The sequence below is a fragment of the Rana temporaria genome, chromosome 9 (genome assembly GCF_905171775.1).
Source record: "Rana temporaria chromosome 9, aRanTem1.1, whole genome shotgun sequence".
Lineage (NCBI taxonomy): Eukaryota > Metazoa > Chordata > Amphibia > Anura > Ranidae > Rana > Rana temporaria.
The window spans coordinates 90,726,491-90,745,050 of NC_053497.1; the positions used below are offsets into that span (position 1 = coordinate 90,726,491).

Genomic DNA, 18,560 nt, shown 5'->3' on the forward strand with positions numbered 1-18,560 from the left:
TTTATATATAAAAAAAAAAAAAATATGTGCAATTAAAATATCTTACCAGAAGTCTTTCAGGAAAAAACATGGGAACTATTTTTTTTGATGATCCAGGTTTGCTTTTCATGGTTAGTCACTGACCTGGAACACTTTTGTACATTTGATATATGCACATGCTTATTCCGGGACAGTGGCTCACCAAGTAGTCATTTTAAACTCCCCATACATGCAACGCAAATCAAGCAAGTTCATTAATATACTTTACATTTAATCCCCCCTTCTTGTCCTTGACAACTTTACCATCATTAATCGAGAGTCCTGCAAGTTCACATTTCTTTTTTGCTTGGAAATGGTCTGCTGACATGGCTGTTAAATCAAACGGGCAATCCCTATATTACATGCCATTTAGTTAACTCCCAACTAGCTGCCTTATAGCATGCACATTTGAAGTGATCCCTCACAAACCCTATACACAACTTGTTATGCAAAGAGTCTTCTAAAGAAGGCCTCCCTGGGATTACTTTAAATGTGGTGCTTCTCAACCAGTCCTTGATCGCCTGGCAGGAACCAGAACAGGAGCCTGCATATCTAAACCAATCCCAAAAACACAAGGCATTTGACATCACTATGTCGAGCTGAGCATTGTGCATACAACTTCCGAGCAGAGGTCTGAGCTGAGCTTGATAACTAAAAAAGCTCTTTAAACAGCATTAAAAAAATAAAATAATGCTTTCTAGTTTTCTCAAAGTATGACTGAATACAATAATAAAGGAAAGGGTCATTTTAAAACCAACTATTCTAGGATTTGCTTTATAAATTTGATGTAGAATAGATCAGCTTTCCTTATTGTTCCTTAAAGCGGGAGTTCACCCAATTCGTTTTTCTAATTTCCCCTTAGCTTCATGCTCGTTTTGTCTAGGGGAATCGGCTATTTGTTTTAAAATATGAGCCGTACTTAACCGTTTTCGAGATGCATCTTCTCCGTCGCTTCCGGGTATGGGTCTTCGGGAGCGGGCGTTCCTTCTTGATTGACAGTCTTCCGAGAGGCTTCCGACGGTCGCATCCATCGCGTCACTCGTAGCCGAAAGAAGCCGAACGTCGGTGCGGCTCTATACTGCGCACCGACGTTCGGCTTCTTTCGGAAAATCGTGACGCGATGGATGCGACCGTCGGAAGCCTCTCGGAAGACTGTCAATCAAGAAGGAACGCCCAGTCCCGCAGCCCATACCCGGAAGCGGCGGAGAAGATGCATCTCGTAAACGGGTAAGTACGGATCATATTTTAAAACAAATAGCCGATTCCCCTAGACCAAACGAGCATGAAGCTAAGGGGAAAATGTGATCGCTATGGGTGAACCTCCGCTTTAAGGAGTTTCCTAGGATAAACAAACTGGCCTTAGAATAAATGCCTCCCCAGAACTTCAATTATCTAAAATTCTTTGGGAGCAATGAACAGGATTTGATTTTATGCTAGGGATGCAACCAATTCAGCAACTTTGAGCATGGCGTCTGTCATACTGAAAACAATTTCACAGAAAAAAATAAAATACAAAAAAAAAAAAAAAATTTGCTGTACATGTTTTGGTGAAATCAGGAACAAAGCATTGGCTAGGTATACCAGTGCTCACAGACTACCACTCTAAATAGCTGGATCACACCATACCTTTACCCACAGTGCACCAGGTGGATGCAAAACAGACAGGGTCCAAATTTACTGCCCTAGGAAACCCATGCAAGATGTGTTCTACTCAATCCCCTGCAATAAGACGCAACTAGGAAAAAAATAAAAAAACATCAGCCCTTAGTGGATTTATTGGAGCATACAGACATGGCATGTAAAGAACTACAAGTAGCTGGGCGACACATTTCAGCAGCTCATGTACATGGTCTTATACAGTCCGAGTTTAGGTGGACGCAAGAGGAAAGATTCTTCTGCTCATTTCTACTGAAAACCAGTATACCTTGAGGCATGCATGAAATTGGATTAAACAAATAAATAAAAAGTGCACGCTTCAAGATCAATGGTTAAGAGGAAAGACAGAAAAAAAAAAAAAGGGGGAGAAGATGAGACTGTAATGCCATCCCAAAGGTCTGCTGAGGGCCCATCTAAAACAACCATTACTTGGAAAGAATTAAAACTATGCTTTGATTTTTGTGCCATCGGACTTGTTTCTTCTTTTTACATCCCAGTTATAAACTCTAGCCATATCTGGATGATTTGTTAAGGAACCAGCTTATGAAAAGATAAAGCAATTGAAACAATGTACAGTTAACTTTAGAAATTGAACAAATAGGGCCCAAGGGGTACACTTGTATTTATAGGCCCCTTTCACACAGGCAGCACTTTCTACTGCCCTCTGAGATGCAGTCAGTGTGGATCACAGGGCAGTAGAGCAGCAGCTGCACACGAGACGATCCTGTCGTCTACTGATCTTTAAAGCATACCTGTGATTTTTTTGTCACCAGCTTGCCGATACATTTTTGGCATAAGGGTTCCGTCCAATCTGACGCCAAGTTAGGACCGCATGCTTTATTGCTGGTCCTGACTTTTGTCAGTGAAGAGAAAAGGATTCAGTTTTAGAAAAGGTGCAGATAGTCTGCTGCATATCACCATGTAGCCTAGATCAAATAGTGGTTGGCAAGCACAGAGGTGGTCTGTGCATGGTGTGGCTCAGTGTTTCTCAACTCCAGCCCTCAAGGAGCCCCAACAGGTCATATTTTTAGGCTTTCCATTATTTTTCACAGGTGATTTGAACAGTTTTACTGCCTTAGTAATTGGCCCCGGACATAACTGCATCACCGGTAGTTCCGCCCACCGAAAGCGACACTCTGCATCCCAGGACTCACCGGACAGCATCTTGCAACACCCCCTCTGAATGACTAACAGGGGAGAGGAGTGAGGAGGCTAGATGGCGTCCCGCAGACGCCACAGGCAGGCCCAGGTTGTGTATGCTGCTGGACCACAGCGCTAGAGGAGGGGACTGCAGGGAGGCATCCCAAGATACCTTTGTCAGCTGGGGAGGCTGTTGCTTACTCCCCAGTGGGAGATGGATGAAGACCCCGGGAGTCCCCTGCAACTATCACAGGGACTGGAAATAATAAAAACAAACTGCATGCTGATCCTGTTGGTCCAGAGCAAAAAACACAAGAACTGAGGCATGCAGGTATGTAAAAAACTCTTTATAGTGGTGGACAATGTTTCCTGTTTACAGGTGGGAGGAGCCCCATCTCTCAGATGCTGCCCTGGAAGACAACTAGAGGGGGGGGGGGAACCACACACACACACACACACACACACACACTAAATATCAATCACTTAATATACAAACACACACACACACACACACACTTTAAAGTGGAGGTTCACCCAAAAAGTAAAATTTTTAACATTAGATTGAGGCTCATTTTGTCAAGGGGAATCGGGGTAGTTTATTTTAAAATCGAAGCTGTACTTACCGTTTTAGAGAGCGATCTTCTCCGCCGCTTCCGGGTATGGGCTGCGGGACTGGGCTTTCCTATTTGATTGACAGGCTTCCGACGGTCGCATACATCGCGTCACGATTTTCCGAAAGTATCCGAACGTCGGTGCGCAGGCACCGTATAGAGCCGCACCGACGTTCGGCTTCTTTCGGCTACTCGTGACGCGATGTATGCAACCGTCGGAAGCCTGTCGATCAAATAGGAATGCCCAGTCCCAAAGACCTTACCCGGAAGCGGCGGAGAAGATCGCTCTCTAAAACGGTAAGTACTGCTTCGATTTTAAAAAAACTACCCGATTCCCCTTGACAAAATGAGCCTTAATCTAATGTTAAAAAAAAAAGACCGGAGTTAGGCTTACCGGTAACTCTGTTTCTAGGAGTCTTCCAGGACAGCCTCTTGAGACCTTGGGCTCCTCCCTCCGGGACAGGAAACACGTACACCCTTTTCTTTAAAGGGCGGTCCTCTAGATCTCCTCCTCAGTTTGCCCGAGAAATACCAGAAGATCCTGAAAGACATAGTCTACTAACACATCGTTAGATCATTTTATATCTTCACCACAATTACAGTTCCTTAACAGACACCGGGTGGGAAAAACTCCGGCTGTCCTGGAAGACTCCTAGAAACAGAGTTACCGGTAAGCCTAACTCCGGTCTTTCTCTAGTCGTCTTCCAGGACAGCCTCTTGAGATGACAAGCAAGAACTTACTGGTTTTTAGGGTGGGACTACTGTCTGGAGGACCCTTCGTCCGAAGGCCTGATCCTTGTCTGACAGCAGGTCCAACCGGTAGTGTCTTGCAAAGGTTGAGTAAGATGTCCAGGCTGCCGCCTTACAGATCTCTTCCGGGGACGCTCCTGCTCTTTCTGCCCAGGAAACCGCCACTGCCCGAGTAGAATGTGCTTTAACTGTAGGTGGTTCCCTACCCCCTAACGTATATGCTTCTACAATCAACATCCTGAGCCATCTGGCAATAGAGGATTTTGATGTTCTGTGACCCTTGCGGGCACCTGAGAAGTTAACAAAAAGTGAGTCACATAGTCTAAATTCCTTTGTGACTTCTAAGTAAAATAAAAGACTTCTTTTAACATCCAATAAGGACAAAAATTCCCCTTCATCATTTTCTGAAGAGGAAAGCAGGGTTGGTAGGACAATGTCCTGAGTCCTATGAAAGGTAGAGGCTACCTTGGGTAGGAAGCTAGGATCCGTCCTAAGAATTATCCTATCATCAAATACAGATAGGAAGGGTTCCCTAATAGAGAGGGCCTGAAGATCGCTGACTCTCCTGGCTGAGGCTATGGCCACTAGAAAGACTGTTTTAAGGGTAACATGTTTCAGAGAAGACTCTTCCAGCGGTTCAAATGGTTTGTTAGTAAGAGCCTTTAGTACCAAGGACAGATCCCAAGAGGGACAGGCTCTAATCCTAGTTGGATTAGATCTTGTCAGACTTTTGAAAAAGTTTTTGACGAAGCGATCCTGTTGAAGAGGTACATCCAAAAAAATACTTAAGGCAGCCGCCTGTACTTTGAGAGTGCTGACTGATAAGCCTAAGTCCGCACCTGCCTGCAAAAATTCTAGCACTACTGGGATGCCAGAATGATTCATTCCTTGTTGTATCTTCCAGGAATTGAATTTTTTCCACACCTTAGAGTATATTGCTCTAGTTACCGGTTTGCGACACCCTAAGAGAGTCGTGACCACTTTATCCGAAAAACCCCGTGCTTTCAATAGTTGCTCTTCAGAAACCAGGCAGTTAGTTTCAGGTTCTTTATCTGAGGATGAAGGACTGGACCTATAGACAGTAGATCTACTTTCTCTGGAAGTGTCCAAGGTGGATACAGGGCCAGCCTCCACAGGCTGGCGAACCATGGCCTCTTGGGCCAGAAAGGCGTGATCAGAATCAGATCCGCGGGTTCCCTGAGAAATTTTTGAATTACCCTGGGAATCAACCTCACTGGAGGGAATGCGTATGCCAGGCTGAAATGCCAAGGATGTGAGAAGGCATCTATCCCCTTCGCTTTGTCTTGTGGGTGAATGGAAAAATATGTTGTAACCTTCCTGTTCTCCTTTGCTGCGAACAGGTCCACCTCTGGTAGTCCCCAGAGTGAGACTATCTGGTAGAAAGTCTCCTGGTCTAGAGACCACTCGTCCTGACATACTACCTGTCTGCTGAGGAAATCTGCCAGGGTATTCAGTGAGCCCTTTAAGTGGACAGCTGAAAGGTGTACCAGATTTTTCTCTGCCCAGATCAAGATCTGTGTAGCTGTTGCCTGGAGGGCTGGGCTCCTTGTGCCTCCTTGCTTGTTTATATAAGCTACTGTGGCAGCGTTGTCCGTCCTGATTTGTAGATGCTGACCCACTAGATAGCACTTGAAGCCCTGAATGGCTTTTAGAACGGCTAACAGTTCTTTTTGGTTTGATGACCGAAGAACCTCCGAGGACGACCACTGACCCTGGGTCCAAACTTCTCCCAGGTGGGCTCCCCAACCCCCCCTGCTGGCATCGGTGGTCATTACCAGAGCCACTGGCGGATCCCAGAGAAGACCCTTGTCCAGGTTTTCTCTGGCTCTCCACCACCATAGGTTTCTTTGAATGCTCTTTGGGATAGGTATTGTGAGGTCCAAATCCTCCTTCCTGCCACTCCAAAGTTTGAGCATATGTGCCTGGAGAGGACGCGAATGAAATCTGGCCCAGGGTACCGCCGGAAAACAGGCCGACATCAGACCCAGAACTCGCATAACTTGCCTTATGCTGATCTCCTGATTCGTCTGGAGAAAAGCAACCGCCTGATCCAGTTTGAGAATTTTTTCCTGGGGAAGGAAAATCTTCTTTTCTACTGAGGATATTCTGTATCCCAGGTACATCACCTCCTGTGATGGTATCATCTGCGATTTTTCTTCGTTGACCAGCCAACCCAGGGAACGCAGGAAAGACAGGGCTACCTTCAGGTCGCTCTCTAACTGATGACCAGACGGGGCTATGAACAACAGATCGTCTAGGTAAGGCACTATTGTTACTCCTTGGAGTCTCAGTGGTGCCAGGGCTTCTGCTAGGACTTTGGTAAAAATCCTTGGCGAGGAAGACAGGCCAAAGGGGAGGGCCCTGAATTGCAGATGTTTGGTAGCAGAACCCAGTCTTACCGCTAGACGCAGGAATTTTTGGCATTCCTGACGGATCGGAATGTGTAAATATGCGTCCCGTAAGTCCACGGTGGCCATATAACACTTTGGGAAGATCAGACTGGTGACTGAAAATATCGATTCCATTCTGAACCGTTTGTACCGGACCCACTTGTTGAGGGGACGAAGGTTTAAAATCAGTCTGTACTTTCCTGAGGGCTTTTTCACCACGAAGACATGTGAATACACCCCCTGACCTTCCTCCTCCTGGGGAACTTCCAACAGAACCCTCTGATCCAACAGGTCCCCTAAAAGGAGACCCAGGGCCTCTGCCTTCTCCCGGTCTCTGGGAGGTTGAGTGACCAAAAATATTGGGGGAGGGGGAACTGAGAATTCCAGCCTGTAGCCGTTTTCTATGAGGTCGTGTACAAACGGACTGACTGTTAATTCTGTCCATTGTGAGAGGAACTCCCCCAATCTTCCTCCCACAGGGACCTGAGTGTCACTGGGTTTTGGGGGGAACCTGAGGAGGGTTAAACAAGATTCCTCCTCTTCCACGTCCCTTTTGGCCCGCCCAATGTTTTTTAGGATGTGAATCCCGGTCTTTCTGGTTTTGCCTAAACCCTCGAAAAAAGCGTTTATTTTCTTTCTTTTTTCTTTCCGGGAAGGCTTTCTTTTTGTCTTGTGTCCTTTCTAGTGCCTCCTGGAGACCCGGACCAAATAAGTGATCGCCAGAAAAAGGTAAGCCGCAGAGTTTTAATTTTGATGCGGCGTCACCCGTCCATGTCTTTAACCAGACCGACCTTCTGGCTGCGTTGACCAACGCTGCGGATCTGGCTGCAAGCTTCACCGATTCTGAGGAAGCATCGGCTAGGAAGCCAGCCGCCTTCAAGAGCAACGGGAAAGATTTTAAGATCTGCTGCCTGGATGTACCAGCAGTGATATGCGCTTGGAGTTGATTAAGCCAACACTCCAAGTTCCTGGCTACGCAGGTAGCCGCCAACGCTGGTTTAAGTGCAATAGTGGAAGCATCCCATGCCCTTTTTAAAATGATGTCACCCCTTTTATCCATCGGATCTTTAAGTGTTCCAAGGTCATCGAAGGCCAGGTCAGTTCTTTTTGATACCCTGGCCAGAGGTGCATCTAGCTTTGGAACTTTGTTCCATGGGAGCGTTGTATCTTCCTCAAAAGGAAATCTACGCTTTAGGTTCCCTGCAAAAAAAGGTATTTTTTCTGGTTGCTCCCACTCCAACAAGATCGTTTCCACCAACGACTTATGAACAGGAAAACACCTGGTCTTTACAGCACTACCTTGATAAAGTTGGTCGTGCTTAGATAGCTGGACCTGTTCCTCTCGGATCTCTAGGGTTTCATATATTGCTTTAAGCAAGTCTCCCACATCTTCTAGAGACAGTCTATATCTAGTCCCCCTGGAAGAGTCTTCTTCTTCTAGCTCAGAGCCAGAAGCTGAATCTACCTGAGAGGAAGCCTGGGACCGAGTGGACCCTCCTGCTTCCTCCTCCTCATGCTCATCCCCTTCGACCGGAGTTGCCAAGGACGGGGCACTAGGGGTCCTATATACCGGGGACGGCATCTGCATCCTATCCATCATTCCCCGGAAAGATTTGAAAGTGGATGCTAGCTCATCTTTTACAGATGATAAGACTTTTTGGCATTCTGCCACAGAGTCATCTTTGACCAGACTGGAGATGCACTCTACACATAGAGGCTTTTTCCAGCTGGAACCCAATTTTTCCCCACATACAGCGCACTTTCTTTTAGGGGCTTGTGCTGGCGTTTTGTCCTGAGATTTGACCTAAAATCAAACACAAACACCATGTTTTAGTATAAAAGACAATGCCCCCTGACAACCACCCGTGTGCCAGAAAAGGTAAGTGCTGGGGAGCCCTCCACCACAGGCCCTGCCCAGGGAGGGAGAAAAGGTCCTGAGATAATTCAGACCATGTCCCCCAAGGTAAGTGAAGAGTCAGCCTAGCCCCCCTTACCTGGGAGACGCCGGAGCCGGTGGACCCGGAGTCTGTGGCCTGCCTCGCTTCCTCCATCGGTCCTGTGTCCTTAAACAGCCCGGCTGCGTATGGAACACACCGCTCCGTGTGCCTTCCTTCCACTGCCGCGCCTAAGTCGAATGGGACTAGGTTTCGACAGCGCCCCTTGATGACGCCGTTCCGGTGACGCACTTCCGCCTTGTGGAACGCATCCGTCCCGCCCCTCAGCGCCGCTCCGGAAGAGGATCTGCAGTGCAGAGCGGCATGGCCAGCCAGCGTCTCTCGCCGCCGCCATAGCTGATGTACCGCGCTGTGCTCTGAGAAGGAGACCAACGCAACAGGTACTGGGTACTGCGGGGGGGGATGCCGACATCAAGGGTTCCCACTCTCTCTGAGCTTTAGACAGCAGTGAAAAACGGTGACCTTTCTCTTCCTAGCAGGAGCAGAGGGGTACCAGGCAGAGAGGGAATCCAGCATTTTAAAAGTCCCTTAAAAAACGTGCTCCTTCCCTTCTGGCAGGAAACACAATAACTGAGGAGATCTAGAGGACCGCCCTTTAAAGAAAAGGGTGTACGTGTTTCCTGTCCCGGAGGGAGGAGCCCAAGGTCTCAAGAGGCTGTCCTGGAAGACGACTAGAGAAAAAAAAATTCGGTTGAACTCCCGCTTTAAGACAGGTTAATTTCACCAATGCCTCTACCTTATTGTGGTTCTTTACATAAACAGTCAACCTCCGCAATTGTCCAACAACAGCTACTATTCAAATAAAACCAACTAAAAACCACTTCTGAGACGACCAATAATTTAACATCACCACAAAAAGGATACTGACTTCTGTTGTGGTAAACTGGTCCCGCAAAAAGTCAAGGTCCTGTTCTGTGGACTCAAGGTTTCTGGTGGCTGTTGACAAATTCTTCTCTAGCAAAGCCTGAGCGTCATCAATATCATATTCAAGCATCACATTGGCCTTAGAAGAAAAAAAAAAATTGTTAAAATAAAAAGTACATTGTAAAAATATATACTAAACTATAAAACCTAAAGTGGTTGTAAACCCTAGACATACACTTCGTGAAACGACTAGCCTCAGGTGATACAGAGATGAAACAAATCTTACACAAGTTTTGTTTATCTGTAGTCTTCTCTCGACATATATCCAAAGTCCAGAATTTACATTGCTTGTGTGAGCTTTCAGAAAGTGGTGGGTAGGAAGATGAAGTTATCGCTCACTCAGCGTGATTGGGTGAAGGGACACACCCCTCTTCATACAACACACAGGGACAGAGCCAAGACTGTAAAGCACAGACTGTGTGCTGGAGCTCCCTACCTTATCACTTTTTTCTTGGCATCTGGAAAACTTGTCAGAAGAGGCTCATGCAGATAGCAGAGGAACCAGGCAATGACACTTCATTCTCTGGATTGAGACATGTATACACCATAGAGGGATATGCCTTGTTCATATTTTAAGTGGTTTACATCCCACTATAAATAAGGTTGACATTTTTTGTTGCTTCTGATAGCTAGATATATTCATATTCTAACCATCCTAAAGTAACACTAAAGGTTTGTTTTTTTATTAGATCAATTGATTGCTGTAAGCTAGAGCATTTAAATATCACTTACCTCGTTTTTCCTTTTGACCTCCAAAATACAGTAATCCAGGTTTGAAAATGCCATTTCCTGTCTCTCCTCTTCTTGCTTTCCACCAGCATCTGAGCCGTTTTGCATGGTGGAAAGCAGAATGTGCTCACCCCCTCCCTATGTCTACAGCCCTGCGGTAAGATGCCCTCTTATCCCTCACAGGCATGGAGGCTAAGCCTAATGGGAACTGTAGTTCCCATTAGGCCGTGATGTAGCAAGAATTAATGCGCACCGCAAACCAGGAAGTCAGTGAGAATAATGATTCAGGAGTGACGGAGGTGAATAAAACAGCTCGATTTCAACAGGTATCAAACTAGTTATAATGCAAAACATTACTTTTTACTTTATCAGCTACTGGGTTGATTCACTGGTGGCGGCCTTGTGTGCCATTCTGGATTAATATTTCTCCTTGGAATTTTAAATTCTTTGTCAAATATTTTATTGAGAATAATACAGTACATATTAGTACAGGTTTTGAAAAAATATAAGATAAACTTGAAGGACACTTCTCAACTGGAACTTTAAATTCAAACACTGGTCACGGATATGTTTACATGGATCATAAGTGAACACAAGCTTATATGGATTTGATGTGTATTCACTTTGGTTTACCTTATTGATTGAAAGTGCAATCGATCATTTATGGATAAGTGCACATGGATCACAAGTGAATATGAATTTATACGCTCTTATTTAGGTTTCATGCTATGCATATAATGACTGCACCGTTTTACAACACTTTTTTTTATCAATTGTACATTGTCTGTATTTTTTGGTCAGTTTGGAACTTAAAAAAGGGAGATGCATGGTCAAAGCTTTATGACTGAACTTCTTCTATAGATCACAGGAGTGTGGTTAATTCTGCACTACAGTGACCTGTTTTCAGGCAGTCCAGGCTGGGGAAAAGATCCCAAACATGGTCAGGCACCACCCAAAACCGGCACTTGGCTCAGCCTCTCAGTGATCCAGAGAGCCCAAGCCAGCCCCCTCTACAGTCCAGCAAGCCACTGACTGACAGTCCAGGCTCTCTGCCCAGAGTGGAAGGGGAGGGATAACAGTAATTTTCTGTGTTTGATTACTCATTTCTCACTACAGAGCCAGAGGGGGGGGGGGAGCAGCATCAGGTCAATGCTGCATCCACCTAGATGAGTGTAATCTTTTATTTTAGCCTGGGGAGAGTCATACAGAGCCAAAATCCATCGCAAGAAGGAAGAACCAAAACCATAGTGTCCGAGCACCGTCATCAAATAAGGCCAGGACAAGGTGTGGAAGGCTTTATTCATGTCAAGAGACAATAACATGGACACTACCGATCGACTATGGGCTATGTGCTGAAGTTGTATTATCCTTCCAATAGCGTCTCCTGCTTGTCGCCTCGGGACAAAAGCTTTTTTGTAATTCAAAGTTACAAAAAAAAAAAAAAAAAAAAGAAGTAGTTCACCACAGATGATTAATGCTGTTTATCACTTACCATATAACAGCTGTAAGTAAACATTACATCGCATCCTTTTAAAATACAAAACATAAAAAGTGCAAATATTTTATAAATATCTTATTTAGGAGACACATTTGCCGTTCTTCTAAACTTACCCCAAGCCACAAGCAGACTTTGTCTGTAGGCGGTACCGATGCTTTACAATATAGATTATCTGCCAATAAAAACCTTGTTTCCATTGGCCCTGTAGTGCCCTGTCAAGAAAGAAAGTTTTCACTTAAAAGTGTATCTAAACCCAGGAAAAAAAGATTTAAGATTTCTAGCAGTCCTTTGAACTCTAGGCAGGTGTAAAATGACAAATTAGAGCTCTGTAATACATCATTTAAATTTGTATTTTTTTGTTAATGCAAGAAGTGTTAAAAGTTCACCTTTAGTAACATGTTACACTTGTATTTAGGGTGTGACATATTAATGCAGCAGCCCCACCGCGATAGCTGCGTCATTCAGTCACAGCGATTTAGGAATGAATATATGAACTACAAGTCCCATCTGCCATTGTGACAGATGGCTTTTCCCAATGAGCTACCAAGGCACTCACCAGCATCCTTGTAATGTACCAACACTTCCTGCAGCTGAGTAAATGTCTGGCCATGCGGAGATACAGGCAGACAGCTGTCAGGAGAGTCTGCAGGACTGTGATTGTGGGTACCAATTTGCTTTGCAGGCTCCATGGTAAAAATAAAATAAAACACACTTTTTTTCTTAAACCATAAGAGGTAGCATTTAAGTACCTGCAATTCCTGTACAGCAGGGCTGAAGTGCGATAAGTATAAGCAGTACAAGACAATCAAATTATGTGCTGACAAGAAGCATGTGGGTAAAAGAGTGACAGCCAAGCTCATCACTGTGCAGCTTCTTTCACTGTCCAGTAACAGGCTGGGGATCACACACGAAAAAGTATTCACACCCCCTTGAAATTCTCCACATTGTCATGTTACAACCAAAAATGTAAAATGTATTTTACGTGATAAGACCAACACAAAGTGGCACATAATTGTGAAGTAGAAGGAAAAGAGCCGGTCACATTCTCCTGCTATGCAAGTGGATGCAGGGTAGAAAAAAAAAAAAAAAAATACATCCAATTCGCATAGGTGTGAACCCAGCTTTTAGAAGAGGCTTCCCTTTGGGACCACAGCCATGCAGACCAATTTGATGCAGTGTGCAGTGTATGGTTTGAACACCGACACCCCACTCCTTCAATGCAACGCTGGCAGCACTCATACGTCTATTTTCCCAAAGACAACCTCTGGATATGATGCCGAGCACAAGCACTCAACTTCTTTGGTTGACCATAGCAAGGCCTGTTCTGAGTGGAACCGGTCTTCCTAAACCACTGTATGGTCCTGGCCACCGTGCTGCAGCTCAGTTTCAGCGTCTTGGCAATTTTCTTATAGCCTAGGCCAGGGATATGCAATTAGCGGACCTCCAGCTGTTGCAGAACTACAGCAGAGCACCTTGAGCGGCACAACAAGCGGTTACAAGGATTTGTGACCGTTTACCACTATGTCCGATGTATTTTAATCCCATACAGATTGTATGTAGTTGTACGTTAGTTGACCTTGTATTGGAGCAACTCACGTTTCAATTGCCAAATTTTTTTTGTGCTTCTCTGTTATCACATGAAAAACTTTCTAATAAAGCATTTCAAATAAAAAGAAACATAAAATAAGTACATTGCTTGGAAGAGACAACGGTTACCTTTTTCTTTTGCATATGCTTCAAAATTTCTAACGTCTGTTTTATGTCTGGGATCTGACTCTTTAGTCTGCCAAAAGAAAAAAAAAATCAAACTTTTAATTTAAAAAATAAAAAACACACACATACGTCGGTAAGAGTACGCACCTCCTTTTCTTCTGAGAAAGATTCAATTCCATGAACTTATACTTCTGATACTGTTCATCTAATCGCTTCAGCACTACGTCAGCTGTTTCATTTCCAGGTTTCTGCATGAATGAATCCACATCTTCCTATAACAGATCAGAGTGAAAGGTCAATTTTCTTCACATTACTGCAGTATTGTGATTAGCACAGTGGTTTTCACCATTTCCTAAAGTTCTGGCCAAAACACCCCCACCCCCAAAATGAGCACTTAAAGCGGAGTTCCACCCCGATTTTTTTTTTTTGCCTTTTTACAGACCTTTAATAAAATTAAGAAATATTGGGGAAAAATATTGTTTTACTTACCAAAAACTATGCTATGTAGTGGCTCCTAATCTGCCACTTCCTGATCTGTGGCGCTCCTCGTCACTTCCCCCCTCAACTGTGCTCCTGGGAAATGCGAGTCATTATTTCCTAGGAGTCAGTACTGCGAGCAAAAGTTGCATTATTTCCCGACAGGAAATGACACTACTTGTATCTTTACAACCCCTTTAAGGCGGTTGCCATAACAACGGGGCGGGACCTTCCTCCATCGCTGCCCTCTGTTACAGCAACTTTCTAAACAATCAGTGCTACGGCCGCTGGAGCATAGCGCAATATTCAGAGGTGCATGCTGGGCATCAGTATTCCAGGTTGACACTGGGCTGCGGGAATGAAGCTGTGCAAGTCCAGCTGAACTCGCACGATTTCACTCCTGCGTGTCAGTCTCGATCTTGCCTGCGGCAGTTTTCTGCACAGATGTTAATGTAAATTGCGGGTCACAAAAAGTAGTACAGAAACTACTTTTTGAAATTGGTGCAGCGCCGCAGAGTCGCACCGATCGGGACGGTGCCATTGCCGGGAAATGCAGCGGATTTGACATGCAATTTCATGTCAAATTGCACCAGTGTGAACCAGGGCTAAAACTGACATTAACCGCTTAACGACCGGGTCACATATTTATACACGTCGACACAATGCCTCCTGTGGGCAGATCGACAGATATCGTCACACAGAAACAAAGAAATGTCAGGTTAAGACTGTGGGGGAGTTTGGATCAAGATCTTTTAACGATTAATCATACAGCTCTATTGCCTAGGTTTCAGTTTAATCTGGTGCCATGACCACTTCTAAGGTTTCCCGTTTCACGATGGCTCCTTTCTAATGCAGTATCATATGGAGTCACTCTTCCTGAAGACCAGAAGTTCAGAGAAACAGCATGGACAGAGCAAGAGCCAGCCGCACTGAAAGCTGTAAACTGCAAGTGCTGGGGTAAGAATTTTAACAACGTTTATAGTGGAATGTTTATTGTGCTCAGGGGGTATTTTTAGGGTTGTCCCGATACCACTTTTTTAGGACCGAGTACAAGTACCGATACTTTTTTTCAAGTAGTCGCCGATACCGAATACCGATACTTTTTTTAAATGTCCCCCCCAAATGCAGCCATGTCCCCCCCATATGCAGCCATGTCCCCCACATATGCAGCCATGTCCCTCTAGCCATGTCCCTCACATATGCAGCCATGTCCCTCTAGCCATGTCCCTCACATATGCAGCCATGTCCCTCACATATGCAGCCATGTCCCTCTAGCAATGTCCCTCACATATGCAGCCATGTCCCTCTAGCAATGTCCCTCACATATGCAGCCATGTCCCTCTAGCCATGTCCCTCACATATGCAGCAATGTCCCTCTAGCCATGTCCCTCGATGCGGCGGCGCGATGCGGCGGCGCGATGCGGCGGCAGCGGTGGGGGGGGAAGTATTCTATTTAGGTATCGGGGGTATTTGCGCGAGTACGAGTACTCCCGCAAATACTCGGTATCGGTCCCGATACCGATACTGGTATCGGTATCTGGACAACCCTAGGTATTTTAAAGTGGAGGTCCACCCGATTTTATTTTTTAAAAGCCAGCAGCTACAAATACTGCAGCTGCTGACCTTCAAAAATGGACAGTTCCCCAGCCAGCTACATAAGTTCTTCCCGACCACCACAGACAGATGCTGGAGGTGTCAGGTAGAGAAAGGGACGCTCCTCCACCTCTTCTGGTCTTGTCCTCTACTGCAGCAATACTGGGTGACAGTCCGTACGGTCACTCAAAAATTCACAGACCATCAAATTAAGGATGACCCAGCCGTTTTCTTGCTTCATGCCACTACGCTCCCTGCTCGGAGGTACAAAAAAAAAATCGATTGTGAGACACCTCCTAAATGCGGCCAAGGCTTGCATTCCACTTCTGTGGAAGAAAACGTATCCTCCAACCATGGGGGATTTGGCTGCGTAGAGTGAAGGAGATCAGGTGACTGGAGAACCTAGTCTGCTCAGCTCAAAACAAACAGGAGCAACACTCCCAGGCATGGCTGCTCTGGACCATGTTCATTTACTCCGAAGGAGGAGCGGCTTTGTTAGTCACTTGAGCGACAGCATAGAACAAATAGGAGAATTGTAACAGCCACCCTACATGGGCCAAGCCCCTCAGGTTCCCCCCCCCCCCCCCCCCCCCCCCTCCAATTTACAACTTCTTCTGTCTTTTTGCCTCACTAGGTTTCTCTTTTTTCCCCCCCATTTCCCTTACTCATTTGATTCAGGTATAGGGCCTCAAAGAATGCGAATTGATATATTGCCGATTAGGGTTTGGGCATTGCGAGCAGGTCGGGAGCGGTGCAGAAGCAGGATAACTCAGGTTCAACAGGCGAGACTCCCGTGAGTGGGCATTTTATATAATCACAGACGGCCTTATAACTCAATATCGCGCCAATGTTACAGTTGATGTTGTGCTTCCTAGGTACCTGTAAATGTCAGTTACTGTATTTTGTTCTGTAGTGTACTTTCTCTATGCTTTTTCTTCTGTTTCTTCTCCTTTTTGGAAAACAATAAAACACATATATTTGAAAAAAAAAAAAAAAAAAAAAAAAAAAAAAAAAGTTACCTGTCCAGCGCGCCCGAGATGTCAGCAGACGAGGCTGAGCAATTGCTCAGGTCCGCGGCTGCTTCCATCGCCATCTTCGGTGAGGGAATTAGGAAGTGAAGAGTTGCGGCTTCACTGCCCGATTCCCTACTGCGCATGTATCGCGGCACGCCGTCACTGGTCCCCGCTATCTCCTGGGAACAATGTTTTCCAGAAGACAGCGGGGGGGGGGGATGGGGACGTGAAGGGGCGGGACTCAGAATCCAGAAGTGGTGCAAATACCCTCCCCCATGAAAAGGTACCAAAATGTGACACCGGAGGGGGGAGGGAGCCGAAAAGCAGAGGTTCACTTTTTGTGTGAACCTCCGCTTTAAGTAATGTGGTGGCAGCATTAAGCTTTTTTCTGATTTTTCACAAGCTTAACCTGCCAGTAACACTTCCTGCTCTAGGGTGACAGTGCTTACACACTGCATCATAGCTATATAGAAGAACAACATCGATGCCCACTGATATGATTACAAACACCTCAACCACTTCATTACAATGCATAGGATGCATTAAGGTGAAAAAACATGAGGGTTGTCACCCCCCTTTAAGGAGGTGGAGACCTACCTGAACAACATGGGAGAAGTCAGAGATCATTGGGCACAGGGTCACCTCCTCACAACCAATTTAAACTCTAATTGACATACTACCGTGCCACAATCGCACGCATTGCAAATTATGGTTTAATCCAGGAGGCGAGGAGACAACATATCACCTCCACTACCTGTCAAACACACTCGGAAAGCTTTTCAGAGGAGCAGCAGTGCACTTGTTAATGAGCCCTTAGTTGCATTCAACAGTGGCATATGTAAAAATGGGGGGGGGTGTTACTTGGTAAAACCCTGTGGTTAAGTCAGTTTTACGCCCTGCCCCTTGCTTTGGTTGGTCATTGATTCTGTCAGTGTGAAAGGTGTGGGTAGACAGCTTACACTGATAACCTGCTGGTGCCACGCTTTACAGGCTCCTGCAACAAAAATGTACATTACCTGCAGAAAACAAAGTGTATTATTTTTTGTCAAATGATGAAGTTATCCTTTAGGATATAGAGGGGTGACGCCCCTCTGCCTCAGCATGCTGATTGGACGTTGAAGACTCAGCAGAAGACTGATGAGTTCATCTCTCCTCCTGAAGGAGCTGCCTGTCCCCAAATAGGAGATGAAGTCACATTTCTCTGCATAAAATAAATGTGATCATTAGTGAGTGTGTCTGGAATGAAGCGTCACTTCTGCCTGGTGATGGCTGGAAATGTACACAATTCAGTAACCCATAGCAACAATTCTGTCACTAATAAGCTTTATAAACCACACTGCTAAGGGACAAAGCTCCCCCGGGCACGTCTGCGGACAGGGGCGCTGCCATGTGCTGTGCAGGGGAGGAGGGGCGCTCCGCATTACGGGGCAGGCAGGGGATTTCTCCTTGTATGGACACGGAGCACACAGTACAGCACCGTCCACAACCGCCCCCCACACACACCACACATGTCCGTCCATACACCGCGTCCTCACCACAAACACGGCCTCCGGGATCCCGAGGTGCGAGCTCTTTATACCACCGGCACCAACACCCTCATTGGCCGTCGCCATCTTGGAAACTTTGCGTGCCTTGCGTCCCCGCGTTTTATTACAACATTCGCGGCGTCTGTTTAACCCCGCCCCCCGGAACACTGATTGGCCGAGACGTGTGTGGTGGGGAGAGCTGTGGAGGAGCATAGAGGAATGTGGAATAGTATAATAAGAGTGTGGAGTAGTATAGAGGAGTGTGGAGTAGTGTATAGTAGTATAGAAGAGGGTGGAATAGTATAAGAGTGTATAGTAGTATAGAGGAGTGTAGAATAGTATAAGAGTGTAGTGTAGAGTAGTATAGGGGAGTGTGGAGTAGTATAGAGGAGTGTGGAATAGTATAAGAGTGTAGTGTGGAGTAGTATAGGGGAGTGTGGAGTAGTATAAAGGAGTGTAGAGCACAGAGTTGGCAACCATCAGTAAATTTACAAACAGTTTGTAAAATCCGTAATTTTTGCATCTGTCCGTAAATGTCCATTACGG

At 45.7% G+C, this 18,560-nt stretch overlaps 1 protein-coding gene across 1 annotated transcript; it reads right to left on the reverse strand.

The window, feature by feature from the left end:
- Positions 1-1,762: 1,762 nt before the first annotated feature.
- On the reverse strand, positions 1,763-18,131 carry VBP1 (VHL binding protein 1). The gene is made up of 6 exons (XM_040323915.1): positions 18,024-18,131; positions 13,553-13,677; positions 13,409-13,475; positions 11,806-11,904; positions 9,406-9,544; positions 1,763-2,190 (listed from the first exon to the last, which is right to left on the reverse strand). Exons 1-6 carry the CDS (start codon positions 18,099-18,101, stop codon positions 2,120-2,122), a joined length of 579 nt encoding a protein of 192 aa, XP_040179849.1. The 5' UTR covers positions 18,102-18,131; the 3' UTR covers positions 1,763-2,119.
- Positions 18,132-18,560: the final 429 nt, after the last annotated feature.

What these genes read in the sequence shown, in the direction of transcription:
- VBP1 (XM_040323915.1), bottom strand. Translation starts at nt 18,101, where the DNA reads ATGGCGACGGCCAATGAGGGTGTTGGTGCCGGTGGTATAAAGAGCTCG. An exon ending in TCCCGGAGGCCGTGTTTGTG is followed by an intron (nt 13,678 to 18,023) that starts GTGAGGACGCGG and finishes GATCTGTTATAG; the next exon opens with GAAGATGTGGATTCATTCAT. An exon ending in CTTTCTCAGAAGAAAAGGAG is followed by an intron (nt 13,476 to 13,552) that starts GTGCGTACTCTT and finishes TTCTTTTGGCAG; the next exon opens with ACTAAAGAGTCAGATCCCAG.